General features: G+C 38.7%; 1 protein-coding gene across 2 annotated transcripts in view; it reads left to right on the top strand.

Annotated features, from left to right (window-relative positions):
• The window catches only part of NEK10 (NIMA related kinase 10), a 116,664-nt gene that overhangs the window by 24,030 nt on the left and 69,795 nt on the right, over window positions 1–22,839 (top strand). For both annotated transcript variants that reach the window (XM_055557627.1, XM_055557628.1), the window contains exons 2-3: window positions 386–509; window positions 877–937. In XM_055557627.1, coding sequence (XP_055413602.1) covers window positions 436–509; window positions 877–937 — 135 coding nt within the window. In that variant the 5' untranslated portion in view covers window positions 386–435. The remainder of the gene's footprint in view (window positions 1–385; window positions 510–876; window positions 938–22,839) is intronic.

Raw genomic sequence — 22,839 nt, 5'->3', positions numbered from 1 at the left:
ATCTGCCTACAACGTGGGAGACCTGGGTTCGATCCCTTGGTTGGGAAGATCCTCTGGAGAAGGAAATGGCAACCCACTCCAGGACTCGTCTGGAAAATCCCATGGAGAGAGGAGCCTGGTAGGCTACAGTCCATGGGGGTCGCAAAGAGTCGGACATGACTGAGTGACTCACTTTCACTTTTCACTACTATAATTATAAACTATGCCCTAAATGTATCCAGAGGCCTTTGAATGATAAATAGTAAATGTTACTCATATTAGCATTTTTATTATTGTATTAGAAGTAAATGTTAGTTTGTGCATATTTAAATAAATGTTTTAAGTGGATTTGCATTAATTGAGAATATTTTGGAGCACACAAGCCAACTAAAGTTTTTCCTTCCAGTTTACTTTGAAAGGAATGCGATGTTAATTCTGGGGCATTGATGGTTTACAATGCCTGATCAAGACAAAAAAGTGAAGGCCACTGAAAAATCAACTGATAAAAAACAGCAAGGAGTCACCACCAGGTAACACCATACTGAGTTTTTGCTTATTATTAACTCAAGCAGTGACCAGCAACCACAGTGTAGATCCTTGACGACTCCTACTCTGGGGTAGAGTCTCCACTGAAATGTTTGCCCTTTTTAACCCTCTCCAGTATTCTTGCCTGGAGAATCCCATAGTCGGAGGAGCCTGGTAGGCTACAGTCCATGGTGTCGCAAAAAGTCGGACACGACTGAGCGACTTCACTCACTAAAGAGATGTTTGGTTTGTATATGTTTCAGTCTATAAAAGCAGGCCTCCAAGTGGCAGGGGTCCATGTTACTAGTGGGTAACACAACAGGTTCACCCAGAGTCTTCTGTCGGTTGACACTGTGTTATTCTTTCTCCTAGGGACTATTCAGATCTTAAAAGACTTCTGTGCCTTTTGAACGTTCAATCAAGCAAGCAACAGGTAGTGTTTTCAAAGAATGCACGTCCATTAATGACAGAGAAATCACGTTTCCAAAGGATCCATTGAACATCTTATGAACGATACATCTATTTTCCTTTGTTCTTTCATGTGTTTCATCTTTCTTCCAGTTGTTTCTCTCATACCTGGTTCAGGGTCAGGAAGCAGGACTATGCATCCACAGCCTTTTCATTCCTCTGCTCTCATGCCTGGTGCTAACCTGCAAAAGTCATCAATATAGAAAGGATACGTTCTTCTATTGAATGCTCAGTGTCTGACCCTGCAGAGCTCTAGGGGAGTTGATTTCTCCAAAACACTGTACATCCCATTTTCCTTCTCCCCTCCCCTGCTTTTCAGGCTGCCAACTGCTACAGCACCGCTCTTGATGCTGGCTCCAAAGTATATCTCACCAAAAGCAGGGGAAATGAAGGAGTGAGTTTTGACTATTTTTACAATAGCATTTTTAAATTTTTTTAATGGAAAGAATGGTACTGCCACTTGAATTTATCTCTAGACTTTTTTTTGGTTTAGCTTCTGTAAGACTTTGGAGAGGCGTGAGATTAGAGGCTATCCGTGAAGCCTTGGGGAATAACACAGAAATGCTAGTAGCAATAAAAACAGCAGATACTTATTTAGCATGGTCAATTAGCAAATGACAGAGCTGGGATTTGAACCCTGGGAGCAAGATTCCAAAGTCTACTGTGATAAACTTGTTTAAGCAAATTTGTTTATGAGCTCACGTGGTAATATAGCCCTACTGGCTTTTGTTGTATCTACTAAACTTACCAGAGAACTATGGCATTAAAATTTTTTTTTATTGAAGTATAGTTGATTAACAATATTATATTAAATTCAGTTGTATAGCATAATGATTCACTCTTTTAAGATTATACTCTGTAAATCTTTTAAGATTTATATTCAGATATTGGCTATATTTCCTGTGCTGTATAATATATCCTATTAGCTTATTTGTTTTATACATAGTAGTTTGTACCTTTTAATCCTCTACGCCTATATCACCCCTCCCCATTTGCCTCTCCCCTCTGGTAACCACTAGTTTATTCTCTGTATCTGTGAGTCTGTTTCTGTTTTGTTATACAGTAAGTCCCCCTTCAATGAATGAGTTATGTTCCCAGAGTGCATTCATAAGTCCAATTTGTTCGTAAGTCCAATGAAATTAGCCTAGGTACCCAACTAACACAATTGGCTATATAGTGCAATAGGTTTATAATACTTTTCACACAATTAATATATAAAAAAAACAAACACACACAAAAAGAAAACGTTTTAAATCACACAGTACAGTACCTTGAAAAGTGCAGCTATGTCACTGCTGCTTTTACACTTGCTTCTAGACTTCCTGGGCTTGAAATAAAGATACTGTTCTCTATACAGTACTGTACAAAAACACAACCACTTGTAGAGGACGCATACCTGTGATAACATATGCCAGACATGTGAAATAGCTTTACGTGACTGGACATGCAAACATACATTCACATTTTTGAAAGTTTGCAGCTTGAAAGTTTGTATATAGAGGACTTACTACATTCATTTGTTTATTTTTTTAGAGTCCACGTTAAAGTGGTAACGTATAGAATTTGTCTTTCTGGGATTTATTTCACTAAGGATAATAGTTTCTAGGGCCATCCATGTTGTTGCACAGACAATATTTATTTTCCTTTACAACTGAGTGAATTTCATTGTGTGTGTGTGTATACATTAATCTGTTGATGGACACTTAGGGTGCTTCCATACTATGCCTATTGTTAAATAATACTGCAATAAACATTAGGGTGTATGTAGCTTTTCAAATTAATGTTTTCATTTTCCTTGGCTATGTACCCAGGAGTGGAATTTCTGTATCCTATGGTAGTTCTGTCTTTAGGTTTTTGAAGAATCTCCATACTGTTCTCCATAGTGGCTGTACCAATTTACATTCCTGCCAACATTATTCCCTTCTTCCCACATCCTTGCCAAATTTTATTTGTTGTCTTTGTCATGACAGCCATTCTGATGGATGTGAGATGATATCTCATTGTGGTTTTGATTTGCATTTCCCTGATCATTAGCAAGGTTAGCATCTTTTCATGTGCCTGTTGGCTATCTGTATGCCTTCTTTTGAAGTACGTCTGTTTAGGTCTTCTGCCCATTTTTAAAATCACTTTTTTAAATATTGAAGTTGTATAAACTGTTTATATAGTTTGGATATTAACCCTTTACTGGTCATCATCATTTGAAAATATTTTCTCTCATTCAGTAGGTTGTCTTTTAATTATGTTGATGGTTTTCTTTGCTGTGCAAAAGCTTTTAAGTTTAATTATGTCCCATTTGTTTATTTTTTTTTTTTCATTTCCTTTAGAAGACAGAGCCAAAAAATATTGCTACAATTTATGTCAGAGTGTTTTTAGGAGTTGTATGGTTTCCAGTCTTACATTTAGATCTTTGATCTATTTTGAGTTCATTAGAGAATATATTCTAATTTCATTCTTCTACATGTACCTGTTCAGTTTTCCCAGCACCAGTTACTGAAAGACTGTCTTTTCCCCACTGTATATTCTTGTTTCCTTTGTCATAAATTAATTGATCATTTAAGTGTGTGGGTTTTTTTTCTGGGTTCTTGATCTATGTGTCTCTTTTGGTGCCAACAACTTACTGTTTTTTATTAATTTTATTTTTTAATTGGTAGAAAATTGCTTTACGATTTTGTGTTTGTTTTTGCCTTGCAACAATGCAAATAAGTCATAATTGTATGTATATCCCTTTCTTCCAGAGCCTTCCTCCTCTCCTCCCATCCCACCCCTCTAGGTCATCACAGAGCCCCAAGCTGTATTATTTAGCATCTTGTTACTAGCTATCTGTTTTATACATATAGCGTATGTATGTCAATGCTACTTTCTCAATTTGTCCCATGCTCACCTTCCCCTGCTGTGTTCACAAGTCCATTCTCTACTAAGTTCATAAATACATTTTTCTAGATTCCATATATATGTGCTAATATGTGATACTTGTTTTTCTCATTTTTACTTACTTCATTCTGTATAATAGGCTCTAGTTTCATCCCCTTCACTACAACTGACTCGAATGCATTCCTTTTTATGGCTGAGTAATATTCCATTGTATAAATGTACTATAACTTCTTTATCCATTCATCTGTTGATAGACATCTAGGTTGCTTACGTGTCCTAGCTGTGGTAAATATTGCTTCAGTGAATATTGGGGTACATGTGTCTTTTAGAATTGTGGTTTTCTCAGGGTATATGCCCAATAGTGGGATTGCTGGGTCATATGGTAGATTTATTTCTAGTTTTTAAAGGAATATCTACAGAGTGAAGCAGGCAAAGACTAATAGAGTTTTGCCAAGAAAATGCACTGGTCATAGCAAACACCCTCTTCCAACAAGACAAGAGAAGACTCTACACATGGACATCACCAGATGGTCAACACCGAAATGAGATTGATTATATTCTTTGCAGCCAACGATGGAGAAGCTCTATACAGTCAACAAAAACAAGACCAGGAGCTGACTGTGGCTCAGATCATGAACTCCTTATTACCAAATTCAGACTTAAATTGAAGAAAGTAGGGAAAACCACTAGACCATTCAGGTATGACCTAAATCAAATCCCTTATGATTATACAGTGGAAGTGAGAAATAGATTTAAGGGCCTAGATCTGATAGAGTGCCTGATGAACTATGGAATGAGGTTCGTGACATTATACAGGAGACAGGGATCAAGACCATCCCCATGGAAAAGAAACGCAAAAAAGCAAAATGGCTGTCTGGGGAGGCCTTACAAATAGCTGTGAAAAGAAGAGAAGCGAAGAGCAAAGGAGAAAAGGAAAGATATAAACATCTGAATGCAGAGTTCCAAAGAATAGCAAGAAGAGATAAGAAAGCCTTCCTCAGTGATCAATGCAAAGAAATAGAGGGAAACAACAGAATGGGAAAGACTAGAGATCTCTTCAAGAAAATTAGAGATACCAAGGGGACATTTCATGCAAAGATGGGCTCGATAAAGGACAGAAATGGTATGGACCTAACAGAAGCAGAAGATATTAAGAAGAGGTGGCAAGAATACACAGAAGAACTGTACAAAAAAGATCTTCACAACCCAGATAATCACGATGGTGTGATCACTGACCTAGAGCCAGACATCCTGGAATGTGAAGTCAAGTGGGCCTTAGAAAGCACCACTACGAACAAAGCTAGTGGAGGTGATGGAATTCTAGTGGAGCTATTTCAAATCCTGAAAGATGATGCTGTGAAAGTGCTGCACTCAATATGCCAGCAAATTTGGAAAACTCAGCAGTGGCCACAGGACTGGGAAAGTCAGTTTTCATTCCAATCCCAAAGAAAGGCAATGCCAAAGAATGCTCAAACTACTGTACAATTGCACTCATCTCACACGCTAGTTAAGTAATGCTCAAAATTCTCCAAGCCAGGCTTCAGCAATACGCGAACCGTGAACTTCCAGATGTTCAAGCTGGTTTTAGAAAAGGCAGAGGAACCAGAGATCAAATTGCCAATATCCGCTGGATCATGGAAAAAGCAAGAGAGTTCCAGAAAAACATCTATTTCTGCTTTATTGACTATTCCAAAGCCCTTGACTGTGTGGATCACAATAAACTGTGGAAAATTCTGAAAGAGATGGGAATACCAGACCACCTGACCTGCCTCTTGAGAAATCTGTATGCAGGTCAGGAAGCAACAGTTAGAACTGGACATGGAACAACAGACTGGTTCCAAACAGGAAAAGGAGTACATCGAGGCTGTATATTGTCACCCTGCTTATTTAACTTACATGCAGAGTACATCATGAGAAACGCTGGACTGGAAGAAACACAAGCTGGAATCAAGATTGCCGGGAGAAATATCAATAACCTCAGATATGCAGATGACACCACCCTTATGGCAGAAAGTGAAGAGGAGCTAAAAAGCCTCTTGATGAAAGTGCAAGAGGAGAGTGAAAAAGTTGGCTTAAAGCTCAACATTCAGAAAACGAAGGTCATGGCATCCGGTCCCATCCCTTCATGGGAAATAGATGGGGAAACAGTGGAAACAGTGTCAGACTTAGTGTTTTTGGCCTCCAAAATCACTGCAGATGGTGACTGCAGCCATGAAATTAAAAGACGCTTACTCCTTGGAAGGAAAGTTATGACCAACCTAGAGAGCATATTCAAAAGCAGAGACATTACTTTGCCAACAAAGGTCCATCTAGTCAAGGCTATGGTTTTTCCTGTGGTCATGTATGGATGTGAGAGTTGGACTGTGAAGAAGGCTGAGCACTGTAGAATTGATGCTTTTGAACTGTGGTGTTGGAGAAGACTCTTGAGAGTCCCTTGGACTGCAAGGAGATCCAACCAGTCCATTCTGAAGGCGATCAGCCCTGGGATTTCTTTGGAGGGAATGATGCTGAAGCTGAAACTCCAGTACTTTGGCCACCTCATGCGAAGAGTTGACTCATTGGAAAAGACTCTGATGCTGGGAGGGATTGGGGGCAGGAGGAGAAGGGGACGACAGAGGATGAGATGGCTGGATGGCATCACTGACTCAATGGACGTGAGTCTGAGTGAACTCCGGGAGTTGGTGATGGACAGGGAGGCCTGGCGTGCTGGGATTCATGGAGTCGGGAAGAGTCAGACACGACTAAGCGACTGAACTGAACTGACTGATACTGTTTTCCATAGTGGCTGTATCAGATTACATTCCCACCAACAGTGCAGGAGGATTACCTTTTCTCCACATCCTCTCCAGCATTTATCATTTGTAGATTTTTTAATGATGGACATTCTGACTCATGTGGGGTGAGTCAGATGAGTGACTCATCAAAACTACTCACTGTAGTTTTGATTTGCGTTTCTCTAACAATGAGTGATGTTGAGCAGCTTTTCATGTGTTTATTGGCCATCTGTATGTCTTCTTTGGAGAAATGTCTGTTTAGGTGCTGCCCATTTTTTGATTGGGTTGTTTTTCCAATATTGAGTTATATGAGCTGCTTTTATATTTTGGAGATTAACCCTTTGTCAGTTGCTTTGTTTGCAATTATTTTCTCCCATTCTGAGGATCATCTTTTCATCTTCTTTATAGTTTCCTTTGCTGTGTAAAAGCTAAGTTTTATTAGGCCCCATTTGTTTATTTTCCTTTTTATTTTCATTAGTCTAGGAAGCGGGTCAGAGAGAATCTTGCTGTGATTTATAACAAAGAGTGTACTGCCTATGTTTTCCTTTAAGAGCTTTTATAGTTTCTGGCTTTACATGTAAGTCTTTAATCCATTTTGAGTTTATTTTTATGTATGGTGTTAGGAAGTATTCCAACATGTAGCTCTCCAGTTTTCCCACCATCACTTATTGAGGAAGCTGTCTTTTCTCCATTGTATTTTTTGCTTCCTTTGTCAAAGATAAGGTACTCACAAGTATGTGGGCTTATCTCTGGGTTATCTGTCTTGTTCCATTGGTTTATATTTCTGTTTTGTGCCAATATCATACTGTCTTGATGACTGTAGCTTTGTAGTATAATTTGTAGTCAGGGAGGTTGATTTCTCCAACTCTGTTTTTCTTTCTCAAGATTGATTTGGTTATGCAGGGTCATTTGTGTTTCCATACAAATTGTGAAATTTTTTGTTCTAATTCTGTGAAAAATGACCTTGGTAATTTGATAGGGATTGCATTGAATCTGTAGATTGCTTTGGGTAGCATAGTCATTTTGACAATATTGATTCTTTCAGTTCAAGAGCATGGTATATATCTATCGATCTATTTGTATCATCTTTGATTTCTTTCATCAGTGTCTTATAGTTTTCTGCATACAGGTCTTTTGTCTCTTTAGGTAGGTTTATTCTTAGGTATTTTATTCTTTTTGTTGCAATGGTGAATGAGATTGTTTCATTAATTTCTCTTTCTGATTTTTTGTATTTAGTATATAGAAATGCAAGGGATTTATATGTATTAATTTTAAAATTAATAAAGCCTGCCACTTTACTAAATTCATTGATTAGCTCTAGTAGTTTTTTGTGGCATTTTTAGGGTTTTCTATGTATAGTATCATGTCATGTGCAAACAGTGAAGGTTTTACTACTTCTTTTCCAATCTGGATTCTTTCTATTTCTTTTTCTTTTCTGATTGCCATGACTGGGACTTCCAAAGCTGTGTTGAATAACAGTGGTGAGAGTGGGCACCCTTGTCTTGTTCTTGATCTTAGAGGACATGCTTTCAGTTTTTACCATTGAGAATAATACTTGCTGTGGTTTGTCATCTGTGGCCTTTATTGTGTTGAGGTACATGTTCTTTCTGTGCCCACACTCTTGAGAGTTATTATCGTGAATGGGTGTTGAGTTTTGTCAAAAGCTTTCTCTGCATCGATTGAGATTATCATATGGTTTTTATCTTTCAGTTTGTTAATATGGTGTATCACATTGATTTGTGTATATTGAAGAATCCTTGCATCCCTGGGATAAACCCTACTTAATCATGGTGTGTGATGCTTTTAACATATTGTTGGATTCTGTTTTCTAGAACTTTGTTGAGGATTTTTGCATCTATGTTCATCCATGATATTGGACTGTGATTTTCTTTTTTTGTGGTATCTTCGTCTGGTTTTAGTATCAGGGTGATGGTGGCCTCATAGAATGAGTTTGGGAGTTTTCCTCCCTCTGCAATTTTGGAACAGTTTGAGCAAGATAGGTGCTAGCTCTTCTCTGGACCTTTGATAGGATTCTCCTTTCTCCAGTCTCTCCCTTTCAGTTTCTATGTGTCCCTAGGTCTGACATGGGTCGTTTTTAGACAGTATATATATATATATGGGTCTTGTTTTTGTATCCATTCAGCCAGTCTGTTTCTTTTGGTTAGAGAATTGAATCCATTTACATTTAAGATAATTATTTTTATATATTATATATATAAATATATAATTATTTATATATATGATCTATACACACATATATAATTATATATGTGATTTATATCACATGTGATTTATATATTATATATGATAATTATTTTAATATATGATTTATATATTTATATGTATGATAATTATTTATATATATGATATATATTACCATTTGCTCTATATATTTGGGCTTGTTTTTGTAAGTCTTTTCTTTCTCTTGTGTTTCCTATCTAGAGAAGTTCCTTTGGCATTTGTTATAGAGCTGGTTTGGTGGTGAATTCTCTTAACTTTTGCTTGTCTGTAAAGCTTTTGATTTCTATGCCAAATCTGAGTGAGAACCTTGCTGGGTAGAGTAATCTTGGTTGTAGGTTTTTTTCCCTTTCATCAGTTTAAGTATATCTTGCTACTCTCTTCTGGCCTGCAGAGTTTCTGCTGAAAGATCAGCTGTTACCCTGATGGGGATTTCCTTGTATTCCCTTGTTGCTCTTCCCTTGCTTATTCTTTGTGTTTAATTTTTGTTAGTTTGATTAATATGTGTCTTGCTTTTTTTCTTTTTGGATTTATCCTGTATGGAACTCTCTGGGATTCCTGGAATTGGGTGGCTATTTATTTTCCCCTGCTGGGGAAGTTTTCAACTATAATCTCCTCAAATATTTTCTCATATCTTTTTTTTTTTTCTTCTCCTGGAACCCCTCTAATTCAAATGTTGGTGTGCTTAATTTTGTCCCAGAGGTCTATGAGACTGTTCTCATTTATTTTCATTCTTTTTTTTCAATATTCTACTATGCTTCAGTTATTTTCAACTTTCGATCTTCCAGCTTACTTATCTGTTCTGCTACTGATCCCTGTCGTGTATTTTTTAAATTTTATTTCAGTTAGTATGATGTTCATTGTTGATTTTCTGTTCTTTATTTCTTCTAGGTTCTTAAATGTTTCTTGTATCTTCTCAATCCATGCCTCCATTCTGTATATTGTGCCTCCATTTTATTTACAAGGTTTTGAGTTATCTTTACTGTCATTACTCTGAATTATTTTTCAGGTAGATTTCCCATTTCCTCTTCATTTGTTTTGTCTGGTGGTTTTTACCATGTTCCTTCATCTGCTGCATGTTTCTCTGTCTTTTCATTTTGTTTAATATACTGCATTTGGGGTCTCCTTTCCACAAGCTGTAAGGTTGTAGTTATTCTTGTGGAGTCCGCATCCAGTGTGTGGGGTTGGACTTGGTTGGAGGAGGGGGACTAGTTCCTGTGTTCTGGTGGTTAAAGCTAGATCTTGTCTCTCTAAAGGCAGTGTTGGGCCCAGTGGTATGTTATGGGGAGTCTGTGAGCTTGGTACGTCATACCAAGTAGCAGCCTGTCTACTAATGGGTACAGTTGTGTTCCTGTTTTGCTAGTTGTTTGATGTGGAGCATGCAGCCCTGAAGCTTGCTGACCTTTGGGTGGGGCCAGGTCTTAATGTTGAGATGGAGGCCTTTGGGAGAGTTCTTGCCGATTAGTATTCCATAGGGTTGGGAGTCCTCTGGTAATCCAACATCCTGGACTTGGGTCTCCCACCTTGGAGGTTCAGACCTGACCCCTTGCTGGAGCACCAAGACTCTACAAGTCACACAGCACAGAAGGGAAAAAGAAAATAGGGGAAAATCAAACCAAACTACTAATAAAAAAAAGGACAGACAGACAAAACCCCAAGAGAAAACCCCATATTTGCAAGTGTGCCCATCTCTGGGGTCATAGACCACAGCCAACTCATCCCACTTGTGAAGGCTGGGTCCTGCAGGCTGGGAGCCTGTGGAGTTAGAGTGTCCCCAGGAGTTTGAGGGTCCCTTTGACAATGATCTCTTGCCTTTTTGGCAGATCCAGGCTTTCCCCTGGACTCTCTCACTTGCATTGTACTAGTACCCTCAGAGGGAGACAGAGTCAACCCCAATCCTTCATAGGAGTCAACCCCAGTCCTCTCCCTGGGGTCGGACTCCCAAAGCCTGAGCCTCAGCACCCAGCCCTGACTCTCTGTGGTGGGTGTCCAAACAACTTCTCTGCTGGGAGATGCCAATTGGCATTGATCTCTGTGCCAAATTCTCTGTGCTTTGTCTTCTATGTACTTGTTGCTGCACTCCTCTCTGAGGTTCCAAAGCTCCTCTTGTCCCCATCTGTGAGGGGGTTTCCAAGTGTGTGAAAACTTTTCCTCCTTCACAGCTACCTCCCCATGGTACAAGACCCATCCCTTTTTCTTTGTATCTTTATTTTCATTCCTTTTTCCTACCACTTTATGTAAAGTTTAGCTTGCCTTTTTGGAAGTCTGAGGTCTTCTGCTAGTGTTCAGCAGGTGTTCTGTAGGAGTTGCTCCACATGCAAATGTATTTTTGATGTATTTGTGAGGAGGAAGATGATCCACATCTTACTCTTCCACCATCTTCAACCCCCAGCCATACTAGTTTGATTACTTATATCTTTGTAGTATCGTCTTAAGTCAGGGGCTGTGATCCCTTCAACTTTGTTCTTTTTCTTATTTTCTCAACATTGCTTTGGCTAGGTCTTTTATAGTTCCATATAAATTTTAGGATTATTTGTTCTAGATCTGTGAAAAATATCATAGGTACTTTGACAGGGTTTCCACTGAATAGTGTCTGACTCTTTGTGACCCCCACGGACCGTAGAGTCCATGGAATTCCCACAAGGGGCTTTCCTGATGGCTCAGCTGGTAAAGAATCTGCCTGCAATGTGGGAGACCTGGGTTCAGTTCCTGGGTTGGGGAGATCCCTTGGAGAAGGGAACAACAGCTAGTCACTCCAGTATTCTGGCCTGGAGAATTCCATGGAATGTATGGCCCATGGAATCACAAAGAGTTGGATACAGCTGAGCGACTTTCCCTTTCACTTTCCACTAAATCATAGATTGCTTGGGTAATAAGTGCATTTTAACAGTATTAATTCTTACAATCCACAAACATAGCATATCTTTTCATTTCTTTGCCTTTAATTTCCTTCATCAGTATCTTGTAGTTTTCAGAGTAAAGGTTTTTTACCTCCTTAGTTAAATTTATTTCTAGGTATTTTATTCTTTTTGATGCAATTATAAATGGGATTGTTTTCTTGCTTTCTCTAATAGTTCATTATTAGTGTATAGGAAAGCAACAGTTTTGTATATTAATTTTATATCTTAAAACTTTACTGAATTCATTTATTAGTTCTAATAGTGTTTGGTTGGAAACCATAAGGTCTTTTATATATATATATATATATATATATATATATATATATATATACATACATACACACACACATATATATATATATATATTTATATATATAATGTTATCTGCAAATACTGAAAGTTTTATTCTTCCCTTCCAATTGGGATGCCTTTTATTTGTTTTTCTTGTCTGATTATTGTGGTTAAATGCAGGTGAAGAGAGTGGGCACCCTTGTCTTTTTCATGATTTTAGAGGAAAAACATTCAGCTTTTCATCATTGAGTATGATGTTAGGTGTGAGTTTGTTATATATGTTCTTTATTATGTTGAGATATGTACCCCATACCAACTTTGATGAAAGTTTTTATGTTAAATTTTTTCAAACGCTTTTTTCTGAGTCTACTGACTCTACTGAAGTGATCATATGATTTTTATACTTTTGTTAATGAGATGTGCTATATAATTTTTTTTGTGTATTTCCTTGTGACCTTGGAATGAATCCAAGTTGATCATGGTGTATGACCCTTTTATGTATTATTGAACTTAGTTTGCTAATATTTGTTGAAAATTTTTGCATCTATATTCATCAGAGATATTGGCCTGTAGTTTCTTTCTTTCTTTTTTTTTTTTTGTAGTGTCTATTTTTGGTATCAGAATAATGGTGGCCTTATACAATGAATTGGGGGTGTCCCCTCCTCTTCAATCTTTGTGAATAGATTGAAAAGGATAGGCATTAAATCTTCTTTGTAAGTTTGGTATTAATAGAATTCTCCTGTGAACCTGCTTGGTCCTGGACTTTTGTTGGCTGGGAGTTTTTAAAGCTATTAATTAAATTTTACTACCAGTGATCTGTATATTCAGATTGTATATTTCCTGATTTGGTCTTAGAAGATTGCATATTTCTAGAAATATATCCATTTCTTCTAGGTTGTCCAATTTTTGGCACATAACTATCTGAAATATTCTCTTGGGATTTTTCTGTCTCTTTAATATAGCTTGTTATTGCTCCTGTTTTATTATTTTGTTTATTAGAATCCTCTCTCTTTTCTCTTGGTGAATCTAGCTACAGGCTTATCAATTTTATCTTTCCAAACAACTGCCCTTAGAGTCATTGATGTTTTCTTTCTTTCTTTTTTTTTTTTTGGTTGCTATTTTATCTCCTCTCTGATCTTTATTATTTCCTTGGGCCTTGTTTCTTCTTCCTTTTCTAATTCCTATAGATGACTAATTAGGTTGTTTATGTGAGTTTTTCTTGTTTCTTGAGGTAAGCCTATATCACTATAAACTTTCCTCTTTGATCTGCTTTTACTGCATCCTATATAGATTTTAGAAATTTGTGTTTGTTTTTTTTTCATTTGTCTCAAAGTATTTTATGACTTCCTATGTTTTTTTGCAATGACCCATTAGTTTTTTACTAGCATATTTTTTAGTCTCCAGTGCTTGTTTTCCATTTTTCTTTCTGCAGGTGTATTTCTAGTTTCATGCCATTATTGTTAGGAAAGAAATGCTTGATGTAATTTCTGTCTTCTTAAATTTATTCAGATTTGTTTTGTGGCCTGGTATATGATCTATCCTGGAGAATGTTCCATGTGTAGTTGGAAATCATATATATTCCAGTTTTTGGATGAAGTGTTCTCAGTTCACTCAGTTGTGTCAGACTCTTGGCAACCCCATGAGCACACCAGGCTTCCCTGTGCATCACCAACTCCTGGACCTTGCTCAAACTCATGTTGAGATCGAGTTGGTGATGCCATCCAACCATCTCATCCTCTGTTGTCCCATTCTCTTCCTGCCTTCAATCTTTCCCAGCATCAGGGTCTTTTCCAATGAGTCAGTTCTTCAATTCAGGTGGCCAAACTATTGGAGTTTCAGCTTGAGTATCAATCCTTCCAATGAATATTCAGGACTGATTTCCTTTAGAATTCACTGGTTTGATCTCCTCACAGTCCAAGGGACTCTCAAGAGTCTTCTCCAACACCACAGTTCAAAAGCATCAATTCTTCAGCAATCAGCTTTCTTTATAGTCCAACACTCACATCCATACATGACTACTGGAAAAACCATACCTCTGACCAGATGGACCTTTGTCAGCAAGGTAATGTCTGCTTTTTAATATGCTGTCTAGGTTGGTTATAGCTTTTCTTTCAAGGAGCAAGTATCTTTTCATTTCATGGCTGCAGTCACCATCTGCAGTGATTTTGGAGCCCAAGAAAATAAAGTCTGTCACTGTTTCCATTGTTTCCCCATCTATTTGCCATGAAGTGATGGGACAGGATGCCATGATCTTAGTTTTATGAATGTTGAGTTTTAAGCCAGCTCTTTAACTCCTCTTTCACTTTCATCAAGAGGCTCTTTAGTTGCTTTTCACTTTCTGCCACAAGGGTGGCATCATCTGTGTATCTGAGGTTATTGATATTTCTCCTACCAATTTGGATTCCAGCTTGTACTTCATCCAGCCCAGCATTTCATATGATATACTCCGCATATAAGTTAAATAATCAGGGTGACAATATACAGTCTTGACATACTCCTTTCTCAATTTGGAACCAGTCAGTTGTTCCATGTCCAGTTCTAACTGTTGCTTCTTGACCTGTATACAGATTTGTCAGGAGGCAGGTGGGTGGTCTGGTATTCCCATCTCTTGAAGAGTTGTCCACAGTTTGTTGTGATCCACACAGCCAAAAGCTTTGGCATAATCAATAAAGCAGAAGTAGATGTTTTTCTGGAACTCTCTTGCTTTTTAAGTGATTCAGTGGATGCTGGCAATTTGATCTCTGGTTCCTCTGCCTTTTCTAAATCCAGCTTGAACATCTGGAAGTTCACGGTTCATGTACTGTTGAAGCCTGGCTTGGAGAATTTTGAACATTACTTTGCTAGCATGTGAGATGAGTGCAATTGTGTAGTAGTTTGAACATTCTTTGGCATTTCCTTTCTTTGGAATTGGAATGAAAGCTGACCTTTTCCAGTTTTGTTGAGTTTCCTCAAATTTGCTGGCATATTGAGTGCAGTTCTTTAATACCATCATCTTTTAGGATTTGAAATGGCTCAACTGAAATTCCATCACCTCCACTAGCTTTGTTCGTAGTGATGCTTTCTAAGGCCCACTTGACTTCGCATTCTAGGAAGTCATGTCTGGCTCTAGGTGAGTGATCACACCATCGTGGTTATCTGGGTCATGAAGATCTTTTTTTGTATAGTTCTTCTGGTATTTTTGCCACCTCTTCTTAATATCTTCTGCTTCTGTTAGGTCCATACCACTTCTGTCCTTTATTGTGCCCATCTTTGCATGAAATATTCCCTTGGTTTTTCTAATTTTCTTGAAGATATCTCTAGTCTTTCCCCAATCCGTTGTATTCCTCTATTTCTTTGCATTGATCGCTGAGGAAGGCTTTCTTATCTCTCCTTGCTATTCTTTGGAACTCTGCATTGAGCTGTGTAGGGCCACCCAATATGGATGGGTCATGGTAGAGGGTTCTGATAAAATGTGGTCTACTGGAAAAGGGAATGGCCAACCACTTCAGTATTCTTGCCTTGAGAACCCCATGAACAGTGTGAAAAGGCAAAAAGATATGACACTGAAAGGTGAACTCCCCAGATTGGTAGGTGCCCAATAAGCTACTGGAGAAGAGTGGAGAAATAACTCCAGAAAGAATGAAGAGATGGAGCCAAAGCAAAAACAACACCCAGTTGTGGATGTGACTGGTGATGGAAGTAAACTCCAATGCTGTAAAGAGCAATAATGCGTAGGAACCTGGAATGTTAGGTCCATGAATAAAGGTAAATTGGAAGTGGTCAAACAGAAGATGCCAAGAGTGAACATCGACATTTTAGGAATCAGTGAACTAAAATGGACTGGAATGGGTGAATGTAATTTAGATGACCATGATATCTACTACTGTGGGCAAGAGTCCCTTAGAAGAAATGAAGTAGCCTTCATAGTCAACAAGAGTCTGAAATGCAGTACTTGGGCACAATGTCAAAAAAGACAGAATGATTTCTGTTCATTTCCAAGGCAAACCATTCAGAATCACAGTAATCCAAGTCTATGCCGCAACCACTAATGCTGACGAAACTGAAGTTGAACGGTTCTAGGAAGACCTACAAGACCTTCTAGAACTAACACCCTAAAAAGATGTCCTTTTCATCATAGGGGACGGGAATGCAAATGTAGGAAGTCAAGAGATATTTGGAGTAACAGGCAAATTTGGCTGTGGAGTACAAAATGAAGCAGGGCAAAGGCTAACAGAGTTTTGCCAAGAGAACAAACTGGTCATAGCAAGCACCCTCTTCCAACAACACGAGAGAAGACTCTACACATGGACATAATCAGATGGTCAATACTGAAATCAGATTGATTATATTCTTTGTAGCCAAAGACAGAGAAGCTCTATACAGTCAGCAAAAACAAGACCGGGAGCTGACTGCTCAGATCATGAACTCCTTATTGCCAAATTCAGACTTTAAATTGAGGAAAGCAGGAAAAACCACTAGACCATTCAGGTATGACCTAAATCAAATCCCATATAATTATACAGTGGAAGTGAGACATAGATTCAAGGGATTAGATCTGATAGACAGAGTGCCTGAAGAACTATGGATGGAGGTTTGTGACATTGTACAGGAAGCCGTGATCAAGACCATCCCCAAGAAAAAGAAATGCAAAAAGGCAAAACGGTTGTCTGAGGAGGCCTTACAAATAGCTGAGAAAAGAAGATAAGCAAAAGGCAAAGGAGAAAAGGAAAGATATACCCATTTCAATGCAGAGTTCCAAAGAATAGCAAGGAGAAGTGTCCTATATATATCTATTAAGTCCAGCTGATCTAAAATGTCATTAAGACCACTGTTTCCTTACTGATTTTCTGTCTGGTTGAACTGTCCGTTGTTGTAAGTGGGGTGATAAAGTTCCCTACTGTTATTGTATTAACTTCTCCTTTTATGTCTGTTAGTATATTTTATATGTTTGTATGCATATAATAGGTGAATATATGTTAATGAGTTTTTATCCATTTCTTATATTTATCATTGTATAATGCTCTTTTTTGTCTTTTGTTATAGTTTGTTTTGAACTCTACTCTGTATAATATGAGTGTTGCTACCCCAACTTTCTTGTCATTTTCATCTGTATGAAATATTTTTCCATTCCTTCACTTTCAGTCTATTGGTTTCTGTAGCTCTGAGGTGCATCTCTTGTAAGCAGCATATAAATAGGTCTTGTTTATTTTTATCCTGTCAACCACCATGTCTTTTGATTGGGACACTTTTGACTGACTTTTAAAGTGATTATTGATAGGTGTGTACTTTTGGTAGTTTGGTAGTTCTGTGTTTTCTTTTTGTATCTTTCCCTGTAGTTTTACAATTTTCTTTAGTATTATATTTGTGTAACTTTCTTGTTTTTGTGCACTTATTAGTAGGTTTTTTATCTGTGGTTACCCTGGGGTTTATATATATGCTGACTTATAACTATACCTTTTGATATATTTGATGCTTTTGATCTAATTGATGCTTTTGAACTGTGGTGTTGGAGAAGGCTCTTGAGAATCCCTTGGACTGCAAGGAGATCCAACCAGTCCATCCTAAAGGAAATCAGTCCTGAGTATTCATTGGAAGGACTGATGCTGAAGCTGAAACTCCAGTACTTTGGCCACCTGAATCGAAGAACTGAATCATTGGAAAAGGCCCTGATGCTGGGAAAGGAGGAGGAGAATGGGACAACAGAGGATGAGATGGTTGGATGGCATCACTGACTCTATGCACATGAGTTTGAGTAAGCTCCAGGAGTTGGTGATGAACAGGGAAGCCTGGTGTGCTGCAGTCCATGGGGTCTCAAAGAGTCAGACACAACTTAGTGACTGAACTGAATAACTATACCTACTTGTTTCAAAGTATAGTTATTTAAGTTCAAACATATTCTAAAGGAAAAAAGAAAATCTATATTTTTTTCTCCCCTCCCCTATGTTATGTCTTTTTTAATGTTATCTTTATTTTTATCCCTTAACAGTTATAACAGTAGTTATAATTAATTGTACTTTTTTTTCAAATCTTCATACTTGCTTAATTAAGTGGTTGATCCACAGCCTGTACTATATATCTGCCTTTACTAGTGGCATTTGTTTTTCCTTTCCTCTAAATTCTTCTTCCCACTTAAAGAAGACCCCTTAATATTTCTTGTATGGTCTTTTTAGTACTGATGGACTCTGATAGTTTTTACTTGTCTGAGAAGCTCTTTATCTTTTCTTCAATTATGAAAGATAACCTTGCTGGGTAGAGTATCCTAGGTTTTAAATGCTTACTTTTTCAGCTGTTTAAATATACCTACCACCCTGTCCTGGCCTGTAAAATTTCTACAGAAAAATTAGCTGATAGCCTTATGGGGGTTCCCCTGTTCTCTTGCTGCCGTTTGAATTTTCTCATTCTCTTAAATTTTTTTGCCATTTTTAATTATGGTAGATCTTGGTGGAAGTCTCTTTGGATTCATCTTGTTTGGGACCCTCTGTGCTTCCCAAACCTTAACATCTATCCCTTCTAAAGGTCTGGGAAGTTTTCAGCCATAATTTTATAAAATACATTTTTACCTCTTTCTCTCACTCTTCTGCATCTAGGAGCTCTATAATGTGGATGTTACTATGCTTGATGTTGTCCTAGAGGTCCTTTATCCAATTATCACTTTTAAATTTGTTTTTGTTTTCCTGTTCTGACAGTGTGATTTCCATTATTCTATCTTCCAGATCATTTATATGTTCTTGTGTTGCTTAGTCTGCTATTTATACTTGTATTTTTCACTTCAGGTATTGTATTTTTTAGCTGTGACTGGCTCTGTTTTCTATTTTCTAGTTCTTTGTTAAGATACTCACTGTGCTCGTCTAGTCTTCCCCCAAATTCAGTTAGCATTCTCATTAATAATGCATTGAACCCTTGTTCAGTCACTAAGTCATGTCCAACTCTTTGCAACCTCATGGAGTGCAGCATGTCATGCTTTCCTGACCTTCACTATCTCCTGGAATTTGCTCAAACTCATGTCCATTGAGTTGGTGACGCCGTCCAACCATCTCATCCTCTGTCTCCCCTTCTCCTCCTGCCCTTAATCTTTCCCAGAATCAGTGTCTTTTCCGGTGAGTCAGCTATTCGCATCAGGTGGCCAGAGTACTGGAGCTTCATCTTCAGCATCAGTCCTTCCAATGAATATTCAGGATTGATTTCCTTTAGGATGGACAGGTTTGGTCTTCTGGCAGTCCACATGACTCTCAAGAGTCTTCTCTAGCACCACAATTTGAAAGCATCAGTTCTTCAGTGCTCAACCATCTTTATGGTCCAATTCTCACATCTGTATATAACTACTGGAAAAACCATAGCTTTAACTATATGGACCTTCATCAGCAAGGTGTTGTCTCTGCTTTTTAATATGCTGTCTAGGTTTTTCATAGCTTTTCTTTCTAGGAGCAATCATCTTTTAAGTTTATGGCTGCAGTCACTGTCCACAGTGATTTTGGAGACCCCAAAAATCTTCCACTGTTTCCACTTTTGCCCTATCAATTTGCCATGAAGCGATGGGACTGGATGCCATGTCAAAAACTCAACATTTTTGAATGTTGAGTTTTAAGCCAGCTTTTTCACTCTCCTCTTTCACCATCATCAAGAGGCTCTTCAGTTCCTCTTCACTTTCTGCCATTAAATTGATATCATCTGCACATTTGAGGTTGTTGATATTTCTCCCTGTAATCTTGATTCCAGCTTGTGATTCATCCAGCCTGGCATTTCACATGATTTACTTAACATGTAATTTAAATAATCAGAATGACAGCCTTGACTTATTCCTTTCCCAATTTGGAACCAGTCGGTTGTTCAATGTCTGGTTCTAACTGTTGCTTCTTGACCTGCGTACAGGTTTCTCAGGAGGCAGGAAAGATGATCTAGTATTCCCATCTCTTTAGGTATTTTCCACAGTTTGTTGTGATCCACAGTCAAAGGCTCTAGTGTAGTCAGTGAAGCAGAAATAGATGTTTATTTGGTTGGTTTGGTTTATTTGTTTTTTTCCATTTCTCCTTTGCCTTTCACTTATTTTCTTAGCTATTTGTAAGGCCTCCTCAGACAACCATTTTGCCATCTTGCATTTCTTTTTCTTGGGGATGGTTTTGGTCAATGCCTCATGTTACAAACTTCCATCCATAGTTCCTCAGGCAATCTCTCTATCAGATCTAATCCCTTCAAAGTGTTCACCACCTCCACATATAATCATAAGGAATTTGACTTAGATAATACTTGAATGGTCTAATGTTTTCCCCTACTTTCTTCAATTTAAGCCTGAATTTTGAAATAAGGAGCTCCTGATCAGAGCCCCAGTCAGTGCCACGTCTTGTTTTTTGCTCACTGTATAGAGCATCTCCATCCTTGGTTGCAAAGAATATAATCAGTCTGATTTTGGTATTGACCATCTGGTAATGTCCATGTGTAGAGTCATCTCTTGTGTTGTTGGAAGAGGGTGTTTGCCATGACCAGTGTGTTCTCTTGAGAAAACTGTTAGCCTTTGCTCTGCTTCATTTTGTATTCCAAGGCCAAATTTGCCGGTTACTCCAGATATCTCTTGACTTTGTACTTTTGCATTACAATCCCCTGTGATGAAAAGAACATCTTTTTTTTGATGTTAGTTCTAGAAGGTCTTATTGTCCTTCATAGGATCAGTCAACTTCAGCTTCTTCAGCATTAGTACTTGAGGCATAGACTTGGATTACTGTGATATTGAATGGTTTGCCTTGGAAATGAAACTAGATCATTCTGTCATTTTTGAGATTGCATCCAAGACACATCCATTAGCTGCATCCATAACTGGGTATCATTTCCACTTTGGCGCAGCCTCTTCATGCTTTCTGGAGCTATTTCTCTGCTCTTCCCTAGTAGCATATTGGGCACCTACCAACTTGGGAGGCTTATCTTCCAGTGTCATATCTTTTCACCTTTTTATACTGTTCATGGGGTTCTTGAGGCAAGAATACTGGAGTGGTGTGCCATTCTCTTCTCCAGTGGACCATGTTTTGTCATAACTTTGGAATCTACTTGGTAAGTTATTCACCTCTTTCATTAGTTGTTTTTTTCTGATTGTTTTTCTTGTTCTTTCATTTGGAACAAATTCCCATGTCTTCTTACTTTATTTTACTTTCTCTGTCTCTCTGAATTTCTGTGAGTCATTTACCTATTCAGTCTTGAAGGTATGCCCTTGTGTGGGAGTGTACCTGTGCAGTCTGCATGTGCCCAGTGGCTTTGTTGGGAAGGCTGGATCTGACATGAGCATGATGTCGTGTCTTCTCCCAGGTGTTGGCAGCTCTCACCATGGTGGGAGGTGGGACCAGAGACACAGGGCTCAGAGTCAGAGCCAGGTGTGACCTGGGCTTCTCCTGTGCTTAGTGGCTCTGTCGGGGCAGTGTGGGGCCCAAGTTGCTAGAAGAGAAGCCCTAAGGGTTGGATCTGAGTTCAATCCAGTGAGGCCACTCTCAGAGTTTGGATGCTGTGATAGGTCCAAGCTGGCTCTGTCCCACTCCACAAGTGTGCACCCCACTCAAGTATAGCAGCCCTCAGTCTAGTGGGGGACTGTTCTGGGTCTAGATTGGCCAGAGCAGGCACCCAGCGCGGGCTGGGCTGTGACTGGTGTGTCGTAGGAAAGCAGTCAGAGCCCCAGGAAGTTTCCGTTTGCTTCCTTTGCCTTGTTTCCACGAGTAAGCAACACATGAACGCTCTTCATGGGCAGAGCCTTGGTTTCCTACAACCTGGCTGTAAGTCCTGCTGGTTTTCAAATCAGCGAAGGGAACTCATCTTTCTAGTGTTGGTCCCTGAGCTGGGGTGTCCAATATGTGGTTCAAACCCTCACTCCTCAGGAAGGATCTCTGAGCCTGTGATATTATCCTTCTCTTCTGTGTCTCCTCTCAGGGCCACAGATCAACCCCATCGCTTCTCCAGTTGAGGCACAGAGAAGTTCAATGGCTTTCTCAAGGTCATACAGCCAGCTAATGGTAGATACAGGTCTAACCAAATACTTAGTCTTTGCATTGTGTACCTTTGAGATATCTTTAGATGATATGGGAAGTTAAATTTTTTAAAAAAGGCTGAATGAGCATTGATTTGAAGAAATGTAGCTTTAAAATATGTTTTTTTTCCTCCTCTTCCTTCTCTGCTTTTAAGCCTATAACCCCACCCCCACCCCAGGAACACTTGTATCCTCAGCAGCCTATTTCAGCATCACCGACTCTTTTTCCATGTCCACATGGCTGAGAACGTCTCCCTGGCCCACTGCTCACTGGTCGTTGTGAGCCAGCGCTGCACGTCAAGCCCACTCTGTCTTAGTAAGGGAAACACGGTGACTGAGCACACAGAGTTGGTTGTAGTTTTCATTCTTTCTCACCATACATCCTAAGATGTAACCAGAATGCCAAATACTTCCACTTCTTGCTTTTCCTCACATTTGTTATTCTCCTAAATTTCTTTTCTGTAAAATCTTACCTATTTCTAAGACCAAGATCTAAAGATAGCACCTCCATTAGAAAGCTCTCCTTTATCTTCCATTCCAGAAAGATCCTTCTCTTTCCAGACTACCTTCTTTCAACACTGTAGCATTATTTTTCTTCTGTGCTTTGGAAACACTGAGAGATTATATGTTTCCAACTTTGACTTTTGTGTCCAGTTCACCATATCCTCTATTTGGTGAGTTCTTGATCAGGTTTTGCTGAATTGAACAGAAACTTAAAAATTAGATGACCTCATGGGTATGTATAACTGCCTGGACAGTGTAAAACAGATGCCAGTGTTGGGTTTGGGCTCTGCTTATCCAGCTTTGAAGGGCA

The sequence above is a fragment of the Bubalus kerabau genome, chromosome 20 (genome assembly GCF_029407905.1).
Source record: "Bubalus kerabau isolate K-KA32 ecotype Philippines breed swamp buffalo chromosome 20, PCC_UOA_SB_1v2, whole genome shotgun sequence".
NCBI lineage: Eukaryota > Metazoa > Chordata > Mammalia > Artiodactyla > Bovidae > Bubalus > Bubalus kerabau.
The sequence above is the reverse complement of the archived record's forward strand: the minus strand, read 5'-3'. Positions and strand labels throughout refer to the sequence as shown.